General features: G+C 45.4%; 2 protein-coding genes across 4 annotated transcripts in view; one reads left to right on the top strand and one right to left on the bottom strand.

Moving 5' to 3' along the window:
- Positions 1 to 3,567, bottom strand: part of AKR1D1 (aldo-keto reductase family 1 member D1) — a 93,363-nt gene extending 89,796 nt beyond the window's left edge. Inside the window, exon 1 of the mRNA XM_043589668.1 lies at positions 3,296 to 3,567. Within this exon, the coding sequence (XP_043445603.1) occupies positions 3,296 to 3,358 (63 nt within the window). The 5' untranslated portion in view covers positions 3,359 to 3,567. The remainder of the gene's footprint in view (positions 1 to 3,295) is intronic.
- A 2,136-nt stretch (positions 3,568 to 5,703) lies between these two features.
- Positions 5,704 to 26,185, top strand: part of CREB3L2 (cAMP responsive element binding protein 3 like 2) — a 120,422-nt gene continuing 99,940 nt past the window's right edge. The window contains exon 1 of one of the 3 annotated variants that reach the window (XM_043589664.1): positions 5,704 to 6,222. In XM_043589664.1, coding sequence (XP_043445599.1) covers positions 6,121 to 6,222 — 102 coding nt within the window. In that variant the 5' untranslated portion in view covers positions 5,704 to 6,120. The remainder of the gene's footprint in view (positions 6,223 to 26,185) is intronic. The other 2 variants (XM_043589666.1, XM_043589665.1) reach the window with 2 other exon arrangements.

Below are 26,185 nucleotides of genomic sequence, written 5' to 3'. Positions count from 1 at the left end.
AAGAAAAAAAGAAAGAGAAAAAAAAAATTATAGGTCTACATCCCTAATAAATGTATATGCAAAACTCTTCCACAAAATATTAGCAAGCCAAATCCAACAATACATTAAAAGGATGATACACCATAATCAGGTGGAATTTATTCCAGGGATGCAAGGATGGTTCAATATCCACAAATTAATGTGATATGTCACATTAACAAAATGAAGGATAAAAATCTTATGATCATCTCAGTAGATGCAGAAAGAGCATTTGCTAAAATTCAACATCCATTTAATAAAAACCCTCCACAAAGTAGGTATAAAGGGAACATATCTCAACATAATAAAGTCTGTATATGACAAACCCACAGCCAACATCATACTCAATGGGGAAAAGCTGAAAGCTTTTCCTTTGTGATCAGGAACAAGACAAGGAAGTCCATTCTTACCACTTTTATCCAAATAGTACTGGAAGTCCTAGCCAGAACAATTAGGCAAGAAAAAGAAATAAAAGGCATCCAGATAAGAAAGGAAGAAGTAAAACTGTCACCATTTGTAGGTGACACAATATCATATATAGAAGACCCTAAAGACTCCACCAAAAAACTGTTAGAACTAATAAAAAAATTCAATATAGTTGCAGGATACAAAATCCACATGCAAAAATCTGTTGCATTTTTATACACTAATAATGAACTATCAGAAAGAGAAATTTAAAAAACAATTCCATTTGCAATTGCATCAAATGGGATTAACTACCTAGGAATAAATTTAACCAAGGAGGTGAAAGACCTGTAACTGAAAACTATAAGACACTGATGAAAGAAATTAATGAAAATACAAATAAATGGAAAGATATTTCTTGTTTCGTGATATTGTTAAAATGTCCACATTATCCAAAGTAGTCTACAGATTCAGTGTAATCCCTGTCAAAATTCTAATGACACTTTGCACAGAAACAGAACAAACAATCCCAGTACAGACAAAGCAATTTTGAGAAAGCAGAACAACCTGGAGGCATCATGCTTCCCAATTTCAAACTGTCTTACAAAGCTATAGTAATCAAAAGAGCATGGGTATTGGCATATAAACAGACAGATAGATCAATGCAACGAGATAGAGATCCCAGAAAGAAATCCATGCATATATAGTCAATTAATTTATAACAAATGAACTAAGAATATACAAAGGGAAATGACAGTCTCTTGGATAAATGATGATATGAAAACTGGGCAGCCACATGCAAAAGAATGAAACAAAACCACAATTTTTTTTTAACGCTTATTTTTGCGAGAGAGAGAGAGAGAGAGAGAGAGAGGGAGGGAGGGGCAGAGAGAGAGGGAGACACAGAATCCAAAGCAGGCTCCAGGCTCTGAGCTGTCAGCACCAAGGCCAACACGGGGCTCAAACTCATGAACGGTGAGATCATGACCTGAGCCGAAGTTGGACGCTTAACCGACTGAACCACCCAGGCGCCCCAAAACAAAACCACTATCTTAAACCATACCCAAGAATGAACTCAAAAGGGAATAAAAACTTGAATGTAAGACCTGAAACCTGAAAAATCCTAGAAGAAAACAAAGGTGGTAAGCTCCTTGACATTGGTATCGGCAATAATTTTTTGGATTTGACACCAAAAGCAAAGGCAATGAAGGCAAAAATAATAACTAAGTGGCGCTATATCACACCAAAAAGCTTCTGTGCAGCAAAGGAAACCATCCTCAGAATGAAAAGGCAACCTACCAAATGGCATTAAATATTTCCAAATCACATATCTGATATGGGGTTAATATCCAAAATATATCAAGAACTCATATAACTCAACAGCATAACAACAAATAATCCAACTAAAAAATGGGCAGAGGATCTGAATAGAGATCTTTCCAAAGACATACAGATGGTCAGCAGTTACATAAAAATGTGTTCGACACCACTAATCCTCAGGGAAAATGAAGAAGGGCAAATAAAAACCACTATAAGATATCACCTCACACATGTTAGAATGGCTATTAGAAAAAAGACAAGAAACAGTAAGTGTTGGTGAGGCTGTGCAGAAAAGGGAACCCCTGTGTAGTGTTGGTGGGAATGTAAATTGGTGCAGCCACTGTGGAAAACAGTAGGGAGGTTCCTCAAAAAATTAAAAATACACCTATCATATGGCCCAGCAATTCCACTTCTGGGTATTCATCTGAAGGAAATAAAACCACGAACTAGAAAAGATATCTGCAGCCCCATGATCATTGCAGCATTATGGACAATAGCAAGACACAAAAGCAACCTAAGTGTCCATCAGTGAATGAATGGATTTAGAAAATGTGGTATAAATACACAATGGAATATTATTCATCCATTAAAAAGAAGGAAATCTTGGGGCGCCTGGGTGGCGCAGTCGGTTAAGCGTCCGACTTCAGCCAGGTCACAATCTCGCGGTCCGTGAGTTCGAGCCCCGCGTCAGGCTCTGGGCTGATGGCTCGGAGCCTGGAGCCTGTTTCCGATTCTGTGTCTCCCTCTCTCTCTGCCCCTCCCCCGTTCATGCTCTGTCTCTCTCTGTCCCAAAAATAAATAAACGTTGAAAAAATATTTAAAAAAAAAAAAAAAAAGAAGGAAATCTTGCCATTTCCAGCAACATGGATGGACTTTGAGGGCGTTAAGTGAAGTAAGTCAGGAAGAAAGACAAATCCTGTATGATCTCACTTATATGTGAGATATAAAAACAAAAACAAAAACAAAAAACTGAATGTACAGATACAGAGAACAGATTGGAGATGGGGGGTGGAGCATAATGGGTGAAGTGGGTCAAAAGATATAAATTCCCTGGTTATAAAATAAAGAAGTCCAGAGAATATAATGTGCATCATGTTGACTATAACTACACATTGTGATGATCTTTTTGTAATATATGCAAATACCGAGTCATTATGTTGTGTACCTGAAACTAATGAATTAATGTAATGTTTTATGTCAATTCTATCCCCCCCAAAAAAAAACAAAGAAAGAAAAGAAAAAGAAAAAGACACAGGAGTAACTGCTGCTACTTTTTAAGGATGCCAGAGAAACTGGGGGGAGAAGGGGGAAGTCAACTCAATTGCTAAATCCTAAGAATGAGAGGGAAAGAGACAGACACAAAACCCAAGTCCAGAACAAGAAATATGAGGAAACATGAAACAAGGAGGGCTGGGAAAAAATCACCATTAGGGATTGTGACATTATTTTTGGAGTACAGGTAAATTTCATCAAACCTTTAGGGTACCAATTATTATATTACTTATTTCGTGAAGAAAAACATAGTGACTTAAAAACAACATACATGTATTACCTCTCGTGTCCGTGGGTCTGGAATCTGCAGCTTAGCCCAGTCCTCTGGTTCAGAGTCTTTCATAATGCTGTAGTCGTCTCTGGGTTCAACCTGGGGGAGGAACTGCTCCCAAAGTCACTCGCATGGTTATTAGCAGGATGTGGTTGCTCAAGGGTTATGGGACTCAGTGATTCAGTTCCTTGCTGGCTACCGGCTGGACGCCTCCCTCGGTTCCTTGCCATGTGGGCTTCTCCACTGGGCAGCTCTCAGCATGGCAGCTGGCTTTCCTTGGAGCAAGCTAGCAAGAGAGGAAGAGAGTACAAAGCAAGTGGGCAGTCAGGATCTTTCTTGGAAGCCATTACTTTTGCCATATTCTATTTGTTTCAAGGAAGTCCAGCCCACACTCAAGGGCAGGGAATTACACAAGGATATAAATACCAAGAAGCAGAATAATCGGAGCCAAGAAGCTGCCTACTACATGGGGCATAACCAGAGGCTGACTCTGTCACAAGCAGCAATATTTGACAGATAAATATTTGTATTCCACCATTAAGGAGGATGTACATGTTTCCTTCTTACTCATGTTGAGTGGTATGCTAAGAGGATGTGGGGCAGGAGGTAGCAGATTTTAAAATAAGAATTGGGGCACCTGGGTGGCTCAGTTGGTTAAGCGTCCGACTTCACTCAGGTCATGATCTCACAGTTCGTGAATTCGAGCCCCACGTTAGACTCTGTGCTGACAGCTTGGAGCTTGGAGCCTGGAGTCTGCTTCAGATTCTGTGTCTCCCTCTCTCTGCCCCTCACCTGCTCACACTCTGTCTCTCTCTGTCTCTCAAACATAAATAAACATTAAAAAACTTTTTTTTTAATGAATCAAGGACGAAGAGAAAAACAAGAAAACTATTACACAAAGAAGGTGTATGCCCATAAACTAGAATTTCTATTCAAGTATTAAAATATTCTCAAAAGTCCCAGGAGATAGGACCGGACAAATGGAATAGTTTACATGACAATCTGCTGCTTAAAGACAACACAGAGTTCCAAGACCTTTGACTGACCCCACTCACCAAGAAATGCTTGCAAAGGAGAGGAGGAAGTACTCCTTAATAATACCTGAATGTGCCATTGTGAGAAACTTCTAGAGACACTTGGCAGACCTCTTCATATTTAAAATGAGAAAACCAATTAAAAATACCAAAAACAAAATGAACAAACTATATTTTCAATGACTTTGTTTCCTTAAAAGGAGGAGTCTAAAAAGAGGAAGAAAAATCACAGTGTTGGGAGAAAATACTAGAATAGGCTCTCTCTTCCCTAATCTAGGCAGGTTGGTGATCTGGTCCCTGCCCATCTCTCAGGCCTCCTCTCTCATCACTCACTGAGGAAAGTCTTGCTGCAGAAACTGGCTTCTCTGTCAGCAAAACACCAGCTCCTCCTCAAACCTCCTTTCCTTCAGGTTTGTGCTCAAATGTCACTTTCCCAGAAAGAACCCTGACGGCTATCTAAAATAGCATTGAACTGCCCCATTCTCTTACCTTGCTTTTATTTTTCTTTATAGCAGTTACTACTTTCTGAAATTATATTATGGCTTTTTTTTTTTTTTTTTTACATGTTCGTTTTGTTTTGTTTGCCTGACTCTTCCACAGAGATAAAAGGTTCTATGAATTCCAGGTCTTTAGCTCCTTGATCTTCAGGACCTGGAGAAGCAAGCCACTGGCTCTTATCAATAGTCTGCAGGGTGAATTGAAAGCAAAAAATAAGTGAAGCCCCTAAAAACAACATGTCAGGAGAAGAGCATAGCAGAAAGGGGGCGGAAAATGTGAATAGGCGATGACAATTTGGTAGAACTTTGCTAATACAAACTGGTGCACAATGAGGGAATATTTATGTTTGTGTATAATATGTAACTCATTTTTTAAACAATCCAGACTCAAATGACCTAATCTATATTAAGAAAATATTTAAGACCGTATATAGATATTTAAGACAGCATATGAAATATTTAAGACAATATATAAATCGGCCCACACAGCAGCTCTCTCTTCCCAGGAGCGCGCGCTAACTTCTCGGTATTCTAAGCGAAGGTACTGAGTTCGCCCTCCCTCTTTTGTAAAATGTATTCTTGTCGCTATTTGATTGGCTGTTCCTCCTAGGCCCCCATTTGTCATTGGCTACAATGCCAGTCCATCACTCCCGGATTCAAGCACTCCATTGGCCCGCTGCCTTAGAGAGCTGTGGCTGGTTGCGCCCTGGCAGAAGGAGTTCCCCGGTGACGTCAAAGGCGCTCCCCGCCCACATTCCAAAGTCTGGGCAGAGACTTCCCGCTGCCCAGCCTTAGAGGCGGGACAGGGCGGAAAGTCAGACTTCTGATTGGATAGAGCGGACGAAGTGAGTATCCGACTGGTCACGGCCCTAGGTGGAGGTGGAGTCAGAGCTGGATCCTGGAGCCCAACTGAGAAGCTCTGGGGAGTCTCAAAGTTTGTGTCTGGAGCAGTAGTGGAAAGTGGGCTTATTGCGAAGGGATTTTCTTAGGATGAGAGCTGATCTCCTGCCTTTATTTTGGATGCGCGCCCAGCTTTAACCCCTTCAGCCTTCAGCCAGATACCTGGGCAGCCTGTCTCTCCCCGACGATTCTCAGATTTCCGAGGACATCGGACGGGAACCCTTGGCAGTTCTCTCTCAGGCAGAGAACGTTTTCCGTTCCAAGTGCATAAGCCACACGCGCCCAGGCGCACACACGCACACACGCACACACCCCCTGCGGAGCCGGACCTCACCCTCTGCGGCGGCCCTGCCCGCTCCCCTCCTGCCCTCAGCATCCTCGGCCCAGCGTCCCTCGGACCAGCATGGAGGTGCTGGAGAGCGGGGAGCAGAGCGTCCTGCAGTGGGACCGCAAGCTGAGCGAGCTGTCAGAGCCTGGGGAAACCGAGGCTCTCATGTACCACACGGTGAGGACTCGGCGGGGTGGGGAAGGGGCGCCTTGCAAGGGGGAGGTGTGGTCATCAAAGGAACAGCTGGGGACAGGAACCTGGGAAGGAAGTATCTGGGAAGAGGCAGGTATGCCCAGAGTGAAGAGATCTAGGGAGAGGTGTGGTTTTTCTGTCTGAACAGATAGACGCGGGCAGCTGGCCCTTTTAAAGTTTTAATAATAGTAATGACAGTTTGTATTTCTTTAGCAATTTGTACCCCCCCCCCCCCCCCCCCCGAGCCTTTTTCACATCTGTAATGTCATTTGCTCTCGCTGGAAGAACTGTAAAGCAGAAGGGGGAGGTACTGGAGAATAATATGCCACTGTTTAGTTTGCTATTAATTTTGTGGGAAGGTTTTTAAAAAAACTAAACAAAGAGGCATTTTCTTTCTTTCGCTGTCATAGTCTCTCTTTCTTTACTTTCTTGGTTATATTCCTGTAAGTACGTGTGTGTGTGTGTGTTGGAAAGGCCCCTTTGACTTTAGGAGGGAGACTACTTTATTTGGTTTCTTGAACTGTACAGCCAAGAAGTCTGCTTCCTCTCTCTTCAGAGGAAAGATCAGCAGAGTCTGGAAAATCTGAGGCAGCTGCGTATTGCAAAAAAGCTTTGGAGAAGGTGGGACAGCTCACCAGTTCTTTGTTCAGCCTTATGCCTCCAGGACCCCTTTTGGGGATCGAAATGTCACAGAACACTGCACATGCTCTGAAAGTTTCCATTTCAAATCTTTGGTTCTTAAATTTGCAAAATGAAATTTGTTTTCCCACAGCCAGCAATGTTAATATGATTTTATGTGAGATCCCTTTGGGGTTTTTTTTTTTTGTGTTTTTTAAATGCAGAAGTTTGTAATGAGAGAGAGAGATAGAGAGGCAGAGAGACAACACTAATGAGAAAATGAGAAGCTTGGCTGTCTCCCCTTCATGATTCTTTTAAGGGGGTCGGTGCCAGGATATTTGAAACTTTTGCAAAATGGCCTCAGGCTCCACCTCCTTGGCCTTTGCCTCTGGCTGACGTTATTTTGGGAAAAGGGATGAGGGCCTCCCTGTGATTCCCACCAAAGCGTTTGTGGTGGGGCGGTGGCAGAGAATGGCTTGTTGAAAAAAATGCAGAGTGCGGGGCTGAGAAGGAGAGGCAGTTCATGCTGGGGCAAAAGCCAGATGTGTAGTGTGATCTGGGTTTTGCTCACTGAGCCTTTTTTCCCCCCCGAGGAGACCACGTGGGTTGCATTTGGCTCGGTGGCCCAGATGTGCTTCCTGTTGTCAGTGCAGAACTTACAGCACATTGGCCTTCGAGTATCTTCTGATAATTGGGTGCTCCAGGTGTTAGCCATTTGCAGAGAGGCAGTTCTTGCCTTTTGTTCTAACACATACTGTGAGCATGTCTCATCCAGCGGCTGTAATGCCACAGTTTTGGGGTTGTCTTTCAGCTGGTGGGATGAATTATGTCCAGGCGTATGCGTTCCCTTTCAGCCCGTGACTTGCATTTGTGAGATCACAGGCCAGGATTTGAAATGCTACCTGTGACTTGACATGAACTCCAGACGGGACAGTTTGGACCGGCTCTAATTAAGATCTTTGTGCACAGTTTCAGGGGTAGAGACCTTAACATTCCTTTTGGTATTAAGGGCTCAGCTTTTCTATGTCATGGTGATGAAGCAGTGATGTGTGATTATTTTTCTTCCAATTTTATTTTATTTTATTATTGATTTTTCTAGTTTTATTTATTTTTTTAACGACTTTTAGCTCTAACACTTAGGGATGTATGTCTCTTCTGGGCAGCTCACTCATACAAAATGCCACTCATCATTGCTACAAGTCCTTGCCACTGTGTGTATGAATTAGTGTTGAAATAGGTATTGGATTTAGTAGCACAGATGACTGGATTATATTCCTTCTAAACTAAGGGGAGTTTGGCAGAGATTTGAAAATAGATAAGTTTCCCATCTGTTTCTTGAACTCTGTTGGGTATCCAGTTGCAGAACTGGTTATTATTACTGTTCGTCCAAAATGTGGAATGGCCTGACCTCCAGGTCTAAATAGGGATTTAGTTCCCACACGCATGATTGCTAATGCCCTGTTTTAGCAAACCTGTCACCTACCCGATTTTAAAAACATAGAAGGTTCACATTGCTTGAGGCTGGAGTGGTTAACGTCTCTGGCGCCTTCTGTGAGCCATCAGGGAGCAATGTTTTTCTCATTTGGTTATTGTAAAGAAGACTTCTTGGTTCAGAAGGACAAAGGCTTGGAGGGGGACAGGTTCAAAGTCTACAAAATAATGAAGTGCACGGATAGAACGAATATGGACTTGCTCATTCAATCCTGAGTTGTTACAGCTTTGGGCTTCCTCTTGAAGCGTAAAAAATAGTTCCCTTACAGATGACAAAATATTATTTTGGGCCAGTCACTAGTGCTTTTATGAACGTTGTTTCTTCAAGAGTGTGTACAGGCTAAACGTGGGCTCAGAAAAGATGGTGGATCTGAAAAACGAGAAGTATGTCTCTTACGGTTTGAAATCATTGTGAGAAACCTTGTTCCTTTCCCCCAAAACCTGCCTGGGTGTTGGGCATTTCTAATACGTATGTTGTGTTCCTCTAAGATTCTGTGCAAGTTACATTTCTGGAAATTCACTGTGGGATGTTGTAATTCAAAGAGCAAAACAGGCTGTAAACTTTATATTATATATATACAGTTTATATTCAGAAGGATGCTCAAGAAATAGATTATTGTTTCTGGCAAGGGGACCTGGGGACTGGAGGTCAAGGGAGGGAGCAGGGGAGAGGGGGTTACTTACATACTATCCCTTTTGTACTGTTCTAATTTTTACCTCCTGAGTGTATTTAGAAAATGAAGAACTAAAGCTTATAGGCACCATGTAAAACTGGACTAGAGGTAATTTTATCCTGAGTCTCCATAGGGGCAGAGGGGATCTGGTGCTCCATTAAAGCTCAACACCTCTCAAGTCAGTGGAGGCCTTGGGTGAAGAGAGGAGGCAGGAATGCTTGGTGGAAAGGGACTCTCAGGGTGGAGGATTAATAGTGGGTTTGGGTGTGATAAATTTTATGATCTTGGTAACTTTCTTATATCTCGGTTTAACAATCTGGAAAATAGGGATTTTTTTTTCAATTTTTGCAATGATTTTAATCTTTGTAAAAAATTATACGATGGGAACTACGAAGTCTTGGCAAAGATAATGACAGATGTTCTGCTTGTTTTCAATGCAATTCATGTAAATCCAGTACTTTGTAAGGTTCTTTAGTGGTTATGCACTAAAATTTTATATCTCATTGGTTCTTAAAATGAAACGACTGATTCAAGACAGTGGGAGGTAGAGAGTTAAGGGAATGTTCAACCTGCCTGGTGTCCGGATGTGAAGGCCATCTGGCTTCCTCTTCTATCCCTGAGTGCCGGGATGGAGTTGGCTGATCTCACAGGCTGGTGGTTTCCCCTTCCTCCTAGCTGGCCCAGCAACTGAAGTGGCTCCAATGGGATATTGGAGCTTTTGGGCTGATGTTCCACCTTGGAGATAACTCCTATTGTTGGCCTGTGGCCAGGTCCTGAGGGGGAACCTGGGTCCCTGTGGCTTGAGAATATCATTCATTACTTATCACCTGATCTCCACAAACTGAATGATAAGCAGTGAGTTCACGTAGAATTGCAAAGCAAACATACTTTGTCTTCAAGGCCCTCACTTCACCATTCTTTACCTTTGTTTTCAGGTTTTCCTCCCTTCTTAGACCCCAAGGACTCACTGTAATGGTGTTCTCTTTCTAACCCCTCCTCTTAAATTTTGCTCTCATGAAAGATTTGATGAACTTATACTAAAAATTTAAATATTAGTAAGGCATAACATATGACCCCCTAAATGGGTGTTTACAATTACTTCAGCTCAAAAGGGTGAATCTGTAAATGGAGAACTTAAAGCAATATCCAGGTTGTACAGGAGGAATATTTGGGGAATAGAGGGAACTTTCACTATTCTTCCACTGTTCCATATATATGGCCCTTATTCATAGGGCAACCAGGTACATGTGTTGCTAATTAATCTACAATTTAATGGATTTTCATTGGCTTGGTGAAATTTCTTTGACCCATTATATTATTGTCTCTGAAATTGTTCGCATAGTGATAACACAGGTTGGGGATGGGGAATTCAGGCACAGCCCTGAAGGATGAGACGGTGAGGCTGAGTTTTGTACTTACCCTCTTTCTTTAATTTTTTTTTTTAACACTTATTTATTTTTGAGAGACAGAGAGAGACAGAGCATGAGCAGGGGAGGGGCAGAGAGAGAGGGAGACACAGAATCCGAAGCAGGCTCCAGGCTCCAAACGGCACAGAGCCTGACGTGGGGCTCAAACCCACAAACCACGAGTCGATGACCTGAGCCGAAGTCGGACGCTCAACCCACTGAGCCACCCCATGTACTTGGCCTCTTTTTTGAAAGACCCCTGAGTAATAGTATTCTATGGAAGCAGGGAGGTCTGATGTGAATTTGCTCTTACAAGAGATACAAGATATTGTATGTAGATTACTAATTGATTAATAATTATAAAGTTTGCAGCTGTAACTAACTGAAAACTGATTCAGATTGCTTATACAATAAGTAAATTATTATGTCATGTTGTAAGAGTCCTAGAAGTATGGCTCTTGTTTGGCTCATTTGGCGACTCCTTGGTATCATTGTGGTCCTAAGTGCCATCCATCTATGTGCAGATTTCACCTTCAGGTTGGATGCAACCAGGAAGCAACCCATTCCCATATGCATTTCGGGTGTTCAATTCAAAATGACAAATGTCCAAAGGAAAAAGAGAGGTTGTATCTTCCTGTGTCCCTTTTTAGGATGGAAGAAACTTTTTTTCAGAAGCCTATCAGCTGATTTTACTTTGAGCTTCGTTGGCAAGGATTGGGTCACTTGACCATCGTAAAACCAATGGCTGGAAAGGGATTTACATGATTGGCTCAGATCAGTCATTTGGGGACTGAGGAGCGATTGGAGGCTCAATCAGCATGACCATTGTAGTGATCCTTAGGAAAATAGTCTGAGTTGGCAGTCCTTTCTTTAGTGGGTTTGTTTGACCAATGGCTGTTTTCCTCACAGAGGTGGGCTAGCAAATGGAACATGTTTTAAAATCTACAATAATTAGCCTTGGGAATAAAATATCAAACCAAGTACTGTGCCGCTTGCAAAGCTCTAAGGATGTTATTTAGCTGTGCTAATAGCACCCAATGAAGGAAGACCATAGAGACAGGAATAGCCTCTCCAAAATACACACAAAGGATATCTGGGAGAGTGTGCCGCTGTGTCCCAACTCACTAACTAGAATTAACTATATTATCTGAACTGTCTGCATCAGGGTCAAATATCAGGACTGGAGGTAACTAAGTCCATGATCATGCTTATCATGCAAGACAAGAATGACTTGTTTCGTTCAAGGGCCACACAACCTCTGATCAGCAGGTGCAAAGCCGAATGTCAGTGTTCAAAGAAGCTGTATTCTCAGTTGTTTATAGCTATTCAAATATTGACAAGCCCATGTGTGCCTGTTGGCATCTTGAACTGCCTGCCTCAGTCTGGCATGGCTCAGACCTGTCTGCTGACTGACTTGGGGCAAATGGCCCTAGGCCTTGGTTGGGCCCTTAGTAGGGTTTTGGGCCTACCGTTGTAGGATGTCTGAATTGTCCAAGTGAGTGCTTTTATGAATGAAGGGAGTGTTCATGTTCCCTGCCCCTGCAAAGTCAAGATTGAAAGAAAATGATGAGACCCATGATCTTTGGGTCACCCTTGAACCTATTCCTCTTCCTCCCTGCTCATCACATGCTCTTCGTCTCTTCCAAATAAGATTCTAAGTGACCTCGATTTTCCCTGAATCGAATCACATAGGTCATCTGTGAGGCGCATAGGAGGCAATGGCCTGTATTGTCTACAGAGAATCTGAGGCCTTGAGCACTGAAGAGATTTGCTCAGCTGCAACACAAGCTCCTTGAGGACAGGGGACATGACTTTGGCTCTGCTGTCGTCGCATGATGCTTAGCCAAGTGCAGGATGCTCAGAGATACATAATTAAGTGGAGTGAAGCAGTCTTAGAGAAATGATAAGCTCGGTGGCCTTGACCTCTTTTGTTAATATATTTTTAAAACTCTGAATTCGTGTAAATGCTTCTGCAAACCTGAAAATTTAGTGGAAAGCAACATGGGTCATTTGGCGTCAGTAACTTTTCTTGCATAGTTTAGAGAACAAGGTGGGAGTGTGGATGGCTGTCTAACAGTCCCAGTTTCCACTAGAGTGGCATTGCAGGCAGCATTGTGGAAAGGGTGGGCTTTTGAGCCAGGCAGATTTGTTGTCAAGGGCCACTGGTTCTCTAGTGACCTTCCACAAGTTACCTCACCTCTTTGGGTCACGGTTTCTTCCCATGTCACTGCCTGGCCCTGATAGATAGGCTTTTCCACTCTCTCCCCTAATCTGGGGAAGAGAGGTCCTCACCTCAGGAGTCTGACATCATTCGGGAAGCACAGGGGCCTGTAATTATTCTCTCTCACACATCTTCATTTCCTGTCCTTCTACCTTCTGCTGTAAACATACGTCTCTGCTGTTGCTCCTTCGTGCTCATTTTTGTCTCCCTTGTTTACTGCCAGGTTTTCTCAAACAAGTGGGCAATAGCTACAGTCTCCGTTTCCTTACTTTCTGCTTACTTCCGCACCCTGTCTGTTCTGGTTTCTACTGTTGCTAGAAGATCGTCCAACTTCTGCCTAGCTGCTAAATCCAGTCTGTTCTCTGTCCTTACCTCCTAGGCCTCATGGAAGTAACTTGGCAGCATTGACCACAAGGTCATCTCCTAACTCATTCTTGCTTTCGGCTTCCGTGACGGTCTGGTGGGCTTAGCTTTTCCTTCTTCCCTGGCTTCCTTACTACCTGTTAAATGTGAGCAGTTGGTACCTTCTTTCTGTATGCTCTCCTAGGCTCCTCTGTCACCTTCAATACAGCTGGTTCTCAGATTTTCATATCTATTACTTGTCTCTTGATGGAAAGTGGGAGCTCTTTGGTATAACCCAAGATTCTTCTGGGCCCTCATTGGCTGCGGAAGAGCTATGGCTCGGTAGTCCTTGAATCTTCATGATGCATTACTCTAAGAGTTGGGGACACTTTGAACCCCCTTAGCACTGCATCCCATTTATCTCAGGGAATCTTTACTGACTCAGCTCTCCTGCGTATAGATGCATGAGAAGCTCACAGGTCAATTACTGGGACACAGTTGTTTCTAGAGTCAGTGTCACCCATCACATGGAGGCTGTGTTTTGGCTGGGCTCGTGCTTATTCTTCAGATTGGGAAACACTTTGTGGTGTTCTGGGGTGGTATGTCTGATTTTTTCTAGGACTGTGTGGAAGGTCAGTGCAAAAATCAGACATGACCTCTTAGAATCATGTATCATGTATTCCTCTGTTGTGTATAACTGCTGTCAATCTCAGTTACAATTGCCTCATGTTGAACTGTCTTTGAACTGCTGTATTGTGGAGTAATTTATTTATATAGATTGTGCTGACATTACTGAAAAGCTTTGAGGTGTTATTTATTTATTTATTTATTTATTTATTTATCTATTTATCTTTTTTAAAGAGTTGAGATGGGGTACTCTGAGCCACCCAAATTTCTATGCCTGCTTCTTGTTAGAAGTATCGACAGTGTCTCTTGGAAGAGAGTTGTTCCTTGGCGCATAAGGCATCTTGTTGTGTGAATTCATTTTGAAACAAGTTTACTTGACATTCTGGGTCTCAGTTTATCCAGTTGTAAAATGCTGCATTTGTATCGCGTGGTCCCAGAGAGTTTTTTTAAACCCCGTAGTTCTATGCTGGATATCATGCTCCTACCCTTGCAAGGCTCTCAGCTTTAAAAAATGATTTAAAACACCAGTAAGTGGATTTAGTTGATTCCTTGTATAATTGGGGCAGCTAATTGGCAGATGTCATGCTGCATTTTGTAGCCTCTGTTTTCTGACTTAAAACCTTGCTTCAGTAAATCCCAGACAAAATAAAGAATGGAAAAACAGAGAGGCACAGAGGTAGGAAACATTTTTTTAACATCAGAAAAAAAAATCCTCTTCAGACTTCTTGGCAAATAAGAGGAGTCTGGGGGGAAAAAAAATCCATAAACAGTTTCCTAGTTGTCTGAGTGGAAAATCCTGGTTTTTAACATTTCATATCTTGGAAATGTCTGAATAGTTTTTGTTTAAAGGGAAATTCCTTTTGGCTGAGAAAGAGCCTGCAGGATTCAAACTGATAGGGTGATGTTTTTAGAAAACTTGGAGGAAATAAGGATTTGTGATGAAAATGCTTTCTCACTGGCCAATTGTGTTAAGCAGAAATTTAAATCCAAGGTTACCAATCATAACATTGTAAAGGTTCAAATATTAACTCCTTCCTTCCCATGGCTTCCTGTCCATGCATCCTGGGGAAACATCTCTCACAGTCGGTCCTTCCTCCAATTTGAGAAACTTAATGAACTGCTTTTCTAAACCTGTGCGTGTTCTAGGCAGGAGGATATGACATTTGTGACCTTGTGGCCCTCCCAGTAGAGTGGGAAGGAAGATGTATAAACAAGTCATTAAATATCTGGTGTACATTTTGCGTTAGAGCTGTATTCAAAGTGTTTCTGGAGCACAGAGAACACAAAGAGTTTGGGAACACCTCACAGAGCAGGTGAGATTTACAGTGGGTCCTGACGTATAAAACAGGAGTTCTTTAGGCAGTGGGAACAGCAAGTATAGAGTAGGAATGTGCAAAATGTCATGGTTGACTCTAGGAATCCCAAGTAGTTTTATGTACTTTGAGAGTAGGTGCCCTGCGGAGAGTGTTGGGGTATATGACAAGATCATAAAAGGTCTACATGCCTGCTTAACCATTTGGCCTTTCTTTTGTGGGCAGGAAGGTGGGAGGCTGTTAGGGCTTTTAACAAGAGAGGGACAGGAGCAGAAGTATGTTGTCGAAAGGAAACCCTAGTGGTTACGAAGGATGGATTGGAGGGTAGAATTAATGGTGGTGAGATGATCTGTGGCTGCCTATTTCAGCTGTGAGGTCGAACAAGACACCGTGAGGGCCTTGGACCTGACCGGGACGAACACATGAACGCAAGCAAGGGCTGGGAGCCAGACCGGGAGACATGGGGACCGTGAGGGACCGTGAGGGGGATATGGAAGACCTCCTGTTTTCTGAAGTGGCAGACTGAGTTGGCAGGGCTTCCAGTGACCTGGAAAGGGGATATTTAGAGGAGGAACGCGTTCAGTGGGGAAAATAATGAGTTCCCTTTCAAACATTGATTCTAATGTGTCCATGGAACATTCGGAAAAGGCCTTTGGGAACTTGGATTTAGAGTTCTGGAGAAAAGTCTGGACTGAAGGCGTAGACTTGGATGTTGCAAGTCTAGTGGGGATCACTGAGGCCAATAGCCCACAGAAGCTGGTCCAGGGAGGTCAAGTGAGAGTGACGAGTAAGAGAAAAGCTAAGGATGGAGCCCTGGGGGCCCTAGAACGGTTGGCCAACGAAGAGGAATCTGCAGATGGAACTCAGAAAGAGCCGATAGGAAAATGTGGAGAAAATCCAGGAAAATCCCATCACAGGATCCAAGAGAAGAGAGAATTGCTACAGAGTGGTTAAGATAAATAAAGACTGAGCTGCACTGCAGCTGGCTCCAAGGACTGTGTGCATGGCAGCTGAGCGCAGTGCCTGTGTCTCAGGGCCATGGCGGCCTCCCTGTGGTCTGAGCCCATGGCATGCTATGTGGCATTGTGCTTAACGGGTGGAGGCCTGGTTTCCAGGCAGGAGTGGAAGACAGACGGACAGCACCTAGCAGTAAATATGCACGGTGGGTAATATATGCAACACTGCCTCTTTCTTTCCTTTGTTTTTACAGAAGCCTAAAACAATCCTTAAAATTTGCCTTGGAGACTGTCACAGTGCCCAGGCACTTTTATGAAGGTACTTTCTTCATTCTTTTCTCCAGGCTGAGTCCATCTGTCCCTGGATGTCCTTCTGGCTGGCAACCAGGAGTTTGTGTGTGTGTCCCTTTGTGCATGTGTCATTTATGGCCTTGGAGCATGCAGAAGGCTGGTCTCTGGACTCTTAATACCTGTGTAAGAGTGTTGGGATTTACCAAATGCCTGTAAGATGTGAGGCTTTGCTTTATTTCTTCTGACTCTTCCCACGAAGGAAGTATAGGGTAGACCCCACTGATTGCCAAAGATGGGTTTGATTACAGGTAACATCAACCCTATTCAACAGGCAGAGAACCTAACTGGCCCCATTTTTGTATGACATGATAGTAGGCGAGGACAAATGGTTTTGCTATAAGAACATGAGCCTGAGGGATTGCCAGTGGAAGGAACGGTAAAATAAATGATGTAGCTTCAAAGAAAATGTGCAGCTACAAGCAGTTCCTGGCTTTCGGGACCTACACAGGGGACTCTTGTGGGACACCCTGCAGCCACCTCCCTGCCCCCTGCGTGTCCCCTGCGTGTCCCCTGCGTGCTGCGGCTGACTTCTACCTTTGTTCTCTGCTGTGCTTGTGTGGCCCTCGGCCTCCTGGGAGACGAGCAACAGGCACGGGAGGAGGAGCTGGGCAGCCAGGACTGAGGGCCCACAGGAGGGCGAGAAGAGGAGGGGATGGGGAGGAGGGAGAATTCCACTTCCCCCAGGGAGGAAGCAGGTGGCCCTTCTCAGCCCTGAGAAGAGCAGACACCTGTGAGGAAGCTTAGGCACCACCCCGAGTTTCAGCTGCACTGTGGGTTGAGTGGTCTCTTGGCTGCCTAGGTTGTTTCCTAGTCATCTTGTTTGCTGGCTTCTTATCCCATTCTTTCAGTAACAGAATGTCCTGTGAAGAACCTACGTTACAAACGTAAAAACAGTAGACTTAAGGGGCCTGGGTGGCTCAGTCAGTTAAGGGTCCAACTCTTGATTTCTGCTCAGGTCACGATCTCAAAGGTTCAAGAGTTCAAGCCCCGAATGGGGCTCTACGCTGCCTGTGCGGCACCTGCTTGGGATATTCTGTCTCCCTCTCTCTTTGCCCCTCCCCTACGAATGGGTACGCTCTCTCTCGCTCTCTCTCTCAAAATAAAGAAATACACTTGAAACAAAATAGACTTAATTTTTAAAAATAGTTTTAGGTTCACAGTAAAATTGAGCAGCATGTATGACGAATTCCCGCGCACCCCCTACCCTCCCGGCACCGTGCACAACCTCTACCACGGTGTCCGCCTCCTGCTGCTGCGAAGTTTGGAATGGGGAGTCAAGATTCATCAGCTGGGGTTACCTGAGGCAGCTTTTGATTTTAACTTTTTTTTTTTTTTTAATTAGTCACAGAGAGGCTTTCTTTTTAGTCCAAGAAGCTAAATAGCTCACAAAAGCCTTAAATAGGTGTGTGTGTCCGGTGGGGGGGGGGGGCAGTTTTTTGTTTTGTTTTAATAAAAACTTCAATTTAGGAGCAGCCGTAGAGATTTCAGCAGAATTTCGGTTAAGATATGGTATGTCCCCTTCCCCAACCTTCCATTTACAAGTGGCATAGGCACTCCTTTCCTTTGGAAAGGAGTTGGGATCGAGGGGGGGAAATACCATGTTTTTTCATGACCAAAGCACCCTAATCCCATCTCTGTAGCTATGACTTTTAACTTCCTACCCGGAGATGGTATTCGGCTCTGAGGCCCTGCCAGGAGTTGTTTTTCTGGTTCTGCTCTGGATTTGCAAGTTTTCTTTCCAGGGCTCTCTGCAGCCCATGACCCACATTTGGAAGCAGCTGGAAGGCCTGGCGCCCTGGGCTGAGGAGGCGGAGGAGGCCAGGACCCAGCCCAGGTGCCGACAAAGCTGCCCCCCACCGCTTGGGCCCCAGGACATCATGTTTGACTGAAGGTGCCCACCACCCCCAGCCCTTGTCACCGTGGACGTTTTCGTGTGTGATGAGAAAGACGAGCAGAAAAATAGCAGCCAGAAAGCCATTTGGTGTTTCAGCTGTGTTTACATAGTAGGAACATGAGGTAGGTCGAAACCCAGCATTTCCTTTTGATTTAAATGCACACTGATAGGAGGCAACTGAAATTCAGCCTGGCCCAGCTAAGAGGTGGGGTGGCTGGGTCAGTACGTGCAGCTTTCTTATTCCTGCCCTTCCTGGGTCTGGTGTGGGACTCTGAACATCCCATTGTCCGCTGATGGCTCAACAACTCGGCAGGGGGGCAGTAGAAAAAGCAGAGATATGGAGTCAGCACAGACTTCATAAACCTTTTCACCAACAAGCAATTATGTGTTCAGTGCTTCCAAGCCTTGTTGGCATGGCACTCGTAGACCATGATGTTCTCTGCCGGCTGCACCGGAGCAATGGGTGAGGCCGATCACAGCCCAGGGCCTCTGTCAGCTCCAGCCTCTGCTTGAGGCACTCCTTCGGCCCACTCGTTGTGCTGAGCACAACATAGGTAGTCAATAAAATACTTGCTGACTGGGGACACCTGGATGGCTCGGTCGGTTAAGCATCCGACTTCGGCTCTGGTCATGATCTCGCGGTTCATGAGTTCGAGCCCCGCGTCGGGCTCTGTGCTGACAGCTCAGAGCCTGGAGCCTGCTTCAGATTCTGCGTCTCCCTCTCTCTCTGCCCCTCCTCTGCTCTCTCTGTCTCTCAACAGTAAGCAAATGTTAAAAAAAAAAAATACGCGCTGATTGGGGCTCACAGTGTGGTGCTAGTGTTCCCTACCCTGGGTACCCTTCTGAGGCTGTTTCACAAGGCCACGAAAGAGGATGAGTGCCATGATGTGACCAAAGCGTCTCTGTGGGTGGTGTGTGGGTCCTGCTTAGGAGATAATAGGGTCCCGCGCTCCAGTTTTTTGGTTTTTTTTTTTTTTACTCCAGTAATTTCAGGGATGCATAGGAAGAAACCCATTGCTGAATTCGAAACTTCAGGGAAAAAAAATTAGTAGACAGAATAAAGCCTCCTGGATGTGACCTAATTGTTTTATTTATTTATTTATTTATTTATTTACTCCAGGTCTGTTGAGATACAATTAACATATAACACTGTCTTGTATAAGTTTAAAGTGTACAGCATAATGATTTGATACGTGTATATGTTGCAAAGTGATCACCACGATAAGTTTAATTCACACCTATCACCTCACCAAGTTACGAATTCTTTTCCCTGTGATGAGAACTTTTAAGCTCTGCTCTCTTAGCAACTTTTAAATATATCATACAATGTTGTTAACTATGGTCCTTATGTTGTACGTTACATCCGCAGAACTTAATTTATCTTATAACTGGAAGTAATAAGACCACCTTCACCCTAATGTTGTGGCCAGACATTTAGGGGGAAGGAAACCTTAGAGTTTTTTGTTGTTGTTGTTTTGGTTTTTTGTTGTTTTGTTTTTTTAGTTGCTACCTGACTATTTTTAGGCTTAACTCCTGGCCTTGATTTGCATGACTAAATTCACACTTCAGTTTTTCAGGCACCTGCTTCTGCAGAACTGAACTTCTTTGGAGGTTTTGAGGAGTGGGTTCGTAGCAGGTGTTAACATTCTTCAAGTCACAGGAAGGAAGGCAAGAGAGAGCTGGCCCATTCCCTGTCCCTGCCACCCCGTGAAACAACTGTCTATGACAACATTGAGATCATTTACATTGCTTTTCTAATACGAAAAACGTTTCTGGGGCTGACTGTGACATACTGAGGAATCCATTAGTGTGAGAGTGGACGAGAACAGTAAACATGGCATGGAGCAGCCCCGTGGGGCCCTGCCGTGGCATCAGGGAGAAGTCTGGAGGGCTCTGCTTGTCCCCTGGGCCTTCCCAGCAGAGCGACTTTGAATGCTGTTGATAAGCTGTAGCAACTGGCATTGAAGCCACAGGCTGTCTTTCTGACCCATGGCCTGACTGCATTCAGCCTTTGACCTTCCAAAGTAGTTGATGTAAGGAGAGTTGAGCGAGAGAACCTTCCCTGAGTCTACCTTCTTGGGAAGCAGGTTCTAAGTGGGTCTTCTCTGCCTTCCTTTGATCTGGACCTGCCAGCCTCCTATCCAACAGAAGTTCCCCAGAGATTGTGCCATGTGAATGGACCCACTCCCATAATGCCTTGTTATTATTTTGGCAATATCAGTAGGGCTTTGGGAGAGAGCCGCTAGAAACCTGTGCCCTCTCTGGAACCTCCACCCTCTCTGGAAGTCATACATTTTTATTTTCAACAACAACAACAACAACAACAACAACAACAACAACAAATTGCTGGTCATGGGGCTAAATGCCAATGAGAGAAAATCCTTACCTCTAGAAGTTAACAAACTTGAAGGAGTCACCTGATGGTTCTTCTCCAAGGAGCCGCATTACAGCGAAGCAGCTGGCAGATGGGGAGACTGGTTAGCCCTTCACTGGTTTTTCGTGAAATGCAGACAAGTTTCATGACAAGTTTGTTCTTTGGTGTTTGCCAACCAAAAGAAAAATATCCTGGTAGATAGATTTTATTTTTCCTCATTGCCCTTTGAGAAACTATTACCTGGGCCAAATTGGCTTCTAGGAAAGAAAAAAAAAAACCAAGAACAGAAGTTTCAGGATTGGAACCATGTATGTCACTTGGCTTCAGAATACACGAATTTAACCATGTGATGGTCTACTTAGCTTTACGAAGCAAGAGGTCCTGAGCTAGGCTCTCCAGGGCTGGTGTCATGGCTGAACAGTGCCAGCGGGTAGCGGGATGGTCTCTCCTATTCAGCCTGCCATCTTTCGCGGGTAGACCTTTGCCCTCACGGGCATTGCCTCGTGACTGCAAGATGACTGTGTCACCTCCAGCGTAACATCAGCCTCCCTGACGGGAAGAAAGTGAGAGGGCAGAGCAGAAGGGGGTAGTACCTATATTAGAAAAAGCCAAGATCTGCTCTGGAGTACCAGCGGAATCCCTGTTAGGTTTCACTGGCCATCCCTCACTGCTAGAGAGGGTCCAGGAAGGTGAGTGGTTTAGCCGGATCCCTGGCTACTCCGAACGAGATTGGCGTGTCTGATGGTGAGGAGGGAGGGCAGGATGGGTATTGAGTGGCCAAGCAGCAGCGTCTGCCTCATTACAAGATAACTTCTGCCCCAAACTTGTAGGATCCTAGATCTCCTAGGGACCCTCGATGTGGCTGAGCGCAACCCCTTCACGACACAGATGAGGGAACTGCTTTATTTACTTCTACTTCTGCTCAGTATGCCAGAAACCCCAGTTGTGCTTTTCGGCGCTCCTGGTCTGAGCTGCTGACCCCCGATGCATAAACTGTGCCCAGAATGTGAATGGGCTGTGAAGTCCCTTTCACCAGGGAAGAGAGCGGCAGGGACACAGGCGGTTTGCATATGGGAATCAAAAGGTCTGATTATGCTTTCTCAGGAAAAGCAGCTGGCCAGCAGAAATTACTGGGTGCCTCGGAGGACAGAACCTGGAATTTGGCCTCCTGGAATGATCACAAAAAAATAGAAACCTCAGCCCTGCCGTGAGGAGCAAAGCCTAGCAAGGCCGCCAGAACAATCACATGTGTGAGACAGAGCAGAGACTCGGGCGAACAGCGAAGGAAATCCATGGCAGACCGAGCAGCCAGGCCAGAAAGGCAGCTTGGAGGAATTGGCTCTGAGCAGGGATTTGTAAAGGTCTATTATTTGGTGGAGAGCAATGATGTATCAAAACAGTGGTTTCAGAGTGAGCAGCTTTGCCTGGCTGGAGCCATTTAATAATGCAAGCCTGAAGCCTGGTGTGTGTTCTCTAGAAGCGCAGCCTGGAGGTGATGCTGTTTATGGATTCCTTGCAGAGGGAGTGTGTGAAGTTAGCCAGATTTATTGGAACGTGTCTAAGAGACCACTAGCCCTGTACCGGCTTTCCCTTTGAGCTTTCCATTCCAATTCTCTTCTTCCCTCCCCCCCATGTCTGAGGACTGCCTGGTAGCCCTGACATTTCATTTCTGCCCTTACTTCTCCTGTGCCCGGAATGTGAGGGGGCTGTGAAGAGGCCCACTTCTTTGGGGGCCCAGCCAGTCTCCTTAGTGCTGGACCCGTGTGCCTGGTAGTGCTCTGGAGGGCGTTCTCCACCCTTACCTCAGGGCCATTTGGCCGAAGAGGCAAAAATGAGGGGACCGGCGTCTCAGGCTCTTATGCCCCAAGGTGGAACAGGTGGACAGTGTTTGGCATGGAGAGTGCTAGGTGTCTTGGCTTGGGCTGCCATCACAAAATACTGTAGACTGTATGGCTCAAACAATGGACGTTTGTTTCTTTGTTTCAGTTTGGAGGCTGGGAAGTCCAAGATCAAGGGATCAGCAAATTCTGCCCCGTGAGGGCCCTCTTCCTGGCTTTCTTTACATTGTGTCCTCACATGCTGGAGACAGAGCTCTGGCGTCCCTCCCTCAAAGAGCATTAATCCCATCATGGGGATCCCACACTTATGACCTCATCTAGCCTGAATGACCCCCCAAAGGCCCTGCCTCCAAATATCATCACATTGGGGGTTAGGACATCAGCATAGGGATTTTGGGGTGATGCATTCAGTCCATAGCACTGGGGGTTCACTGGAATTTCATGAGGCTCCCAAATGACAACTGGTAGTGAACAGGCCATTGTGCTTCCTGCTGGAAGAAGCCTGTGAGGGGTGAACCCGCGTGGAGTGCAGTTGTTAAGCTGGGTCCATGACTCCAGTGGGTCTGGGAACCTCCTGGAATGGTCTCCAGGATATGGAGGTGCAGTGCAAGTGTGCATTTTTTATCACATTTTCTAAAGTTGTTTTTGACCCTGAAAATGTGATGAGCTAGTTTCCTGGAGATTATACTTCTAAAGTGGAGGCTGGGAGGGATCAGGTCTGTGCACAGTGGTGCCCACCGCCAGCATCTTGTAGGCATGGCCCAGAACCGCTGCCGTGCTGCTGTCCATCCCCCAGAATGTTCCGGGGAAGCCCTGCTCCCTCTTGCTGCTGCTGTATGCTAATCAGACCCTGACCGCTGACAGGTGACCTTACCTCCCCAAGCACTAAGGGGAGCTTCACCTGCAATCAGCACTTTGTCTCTGAAACCTAACCTTTTTGTCTTCTTGGAAACAAAGTCCACCCCCTCAACTTTTTTGGGGCTTTTGGAGGATTCATTACAAAACGAGCAGTTTACATCATATGCCAAAAGCCAAATCTTACTTATTAAAGACATTTCGTAGTACTCTCAAGATACTGACTCAAAGCAGACAAAAGTTGAAGCTGTCTTTTCTGACCATAAATGGAGGGCTCTGGCTCATGTACTTGTTCATAACACCCAGTGCTGAAGCCAGCTTGCCCTTAAGTTTTTCTCCTCTGCTTCCTGGTCCTCGACTTCTTCTCTCGACTTCATCACGACTTCTTCTCTCCATCCATTTTGAATTTTATTTGACCTAATATTATATGTTTCCTTTAAGCCATTGAAATCACTTTTGAAATGTGGTAAACATAAGACATTTTAAAAGCGCAGGCCTTCCTAGAATCTGGGCTTAGCCTAGGGCTGGCTCCCTGCTGACCTGGGCACAGTCCCTGAAAGAGTGGAGACCTTTTCCTGGGTTCCATTTCCCCATTTCCCACCCAGGCCTCCTCTTCTTGTCTCCTTCCTGTCCCTCTTTTTCCATTCTTGTGTCCTTTGCTCTCCTCCTTTCTTCTTCTCACCTAGTCCCTTCCCTTCTTCTCTTGACTGTGCTCTGACTCTGCCACAGTTTTTAGAGCTTTGCTCAGTCCTGACAGCGTGAGGACCTGAGCTCAGAGTTTGGAATCTGTTCTTAGATTCTTCTACCTCGTTGCAAGGACTTGTGGGCCTCAGCCGATGATGGCATTCTGGAGGTGGTCACAATAATGCTATGCATCATTAAGGGTCTTTGCGGGGGGGGGGGGAGGGCTTGGAAACTGCAGAATTGACTTTCCAAATGTATGGATCGGCTAGGGATTCAGAAGGGTTCACGTGTGGAGTAGCTGGGCCAATGTATAAAGAGCAGGAGTAGCTTACAGGAAGAGTTAGTCACTCTTACATAGCAATGAGGAATTGTTTTGGTAAGCAGTGGAAAACTTCTTCCCTGTTTTGCCTTTCTTGTCTCCCTCCCCCACACTTGTAATACTGGGGACTTCTAGCCTGTAGCTCTACCAGTTCTGGAGCAAACATTCATGAGCCAGTTATGTATTTTAGGAGCCTGGTCCACTGGTTGGGAATCTGGATCTAGGTTTGCTATTTACAGGTGTCTGTGATGCATGGGGGAAGCCCTGGGCACCGGCAAACATTCCCACCCTTTCCCCAGTTGTGTTTGTCCAGGCCTAGGGGTGTGGCCCACCAGATCAAGACCTTAACTAGGCCTCTGATCACCTCTGTGGCTGATCCCAACCCCTAGTTGCTTCAGGCCGGATGAACACCTTGGAACTGTGAAGCTCCAGCTGTGACCATCCCATGGCCTAGAGCAATGGTTTTGGATCTTGGCTACGTGTGATAATTACCTGACTGCCTAAAAAATATTGATGTGTGGGTCCCAGCCCAAGAGATTCTGATCCAGTTGGTTCTTGGATGAGGCTTGGGCAGCAGGAAATTTTAATAGCTTCCCTAGTGATTCCAAAACGAAATAAGGATTGAGAATTGCTGGCTTGAAGCTTCGCTACTCCAAGTGTGTCCATGGACTGATAGTATGAGCCCCGTGGGGGAGTTTGTCCCTGATCACAGTCTCAGCTCCTACTCCAGACTTTCTGGATGATAATCAGCTCCTCAGCTGATTCCCATGTGCATTAATATTTGAGAACCCCTGGCAAGGTGTCCTGCTGCCCTTCCTGTCAGGCTGATGGACCCCAACCCTGCCACAGTGCACCAAGCGCTGATGCCAGGTCAAGCTAGATAGAGCCCAAGAAACTGACTTGGCCCCCCGGGAAGCCCTTGGGGGTCAGCCCTACAGGGCAGCAATCCTGTTCTGAAATTAAGGTCCAGTGGGACGGGCTGCAACCCATGCTTTGGGATATCTTGGCCTGATGGCTTGAGCTCATGGCACTTGGCCTGGTCTACCCTGGCAGAGTTTGCCCTGTCCTAACCCTGGGGTAGAAGTAGGAGAGTAAAACTAAAAGCTGAAGTTTCCCGATAATAAAGAAAGCATGCTAGAGCTGGGATGACTGGATCAGAGATGATGGGTGCACAGCACCTGTGGTGCCCTCGCCCCCTCCTCACCTGCAGCAGACATCTGCTTTTGGGGCCCTCCTCTTCTCCCTTCTGAGCTCACACTTGACCCTAGCCCTTCTCAATAGGGCATTCCAGGCAGACGCTGCCAGTTCCTCAGTTGTCGCGCTTAAGACACAACTATTTTGACTTTCCTTCTTCCCAGAGTAGCATCAGTTACTACTCGTGACTCTTCAGTTTTGGCACATGACTTCTGAGTTCTCAGTAACCTCCTACCAGCACCTTTCCCCTCATTTTTCTGCTCTTTCTAGGCCCTCACAGGCAATTGGTCAAATGAATGCACATGTCTCTGAAATTGTCATCCAAGTCTCCATTTCCACACATCTTTCTCGAGCAGTACTCTGCGCCCAGCATCGCAATGGGCCACGATTTGGGGAAGCACAGACTCGTGGGGACCCAGCCCCTGCCTCAGGTGTTATCACCTCTGCTGCCCTCCTCGAACAGCCTCATCTCCTGTCATTCCTCATCATTTAGTGGGAATAGCAGTGGATTGGGTCATTCGGCTTCCTGCTCCCCAGTGTCAAGGCCTGACCAATGTCCTACTATATACTTTGCCTATTCCCTGCCATTCGAAAACAGTGTGACCTGACTTACTAACCTTCATATAGCATCAGGGCTGACCATTAGCTCCTTCCTGGACCATCAGCCTTCATGTTGAGTTGAGCTCAGGGGCCAGGTGGGTAGGCAGTGAAGCTGTCAGGGAGTGAAGCTGGTCGGAGTAGGGGGGCCTTAGGGAGCAAGAGGAACTGGAGAGATCTAGGAGACCTCAGGA

This window comes from Prionailurus bengalensis, chromosome A2, assembly GCF_016509475.1.
Source record: "Prionailurus bengalensis isolate Pbe53 chromosome A2, Fcat_Pben_1.1_paternal_pri, whole genome shotgun sequence".
In the NCBI taxonomy this organism is placed as follows: Eukaryota; Metazoa; Chordata; class Mammalia; order Carnivora; family Felidae; genus Prionailurus; species Prionailurus bengalensis.
Note: the sequence above shows the minus strand (reverse complement) of the source record. Positions and strands in the feature narration are given on the sequence as shown.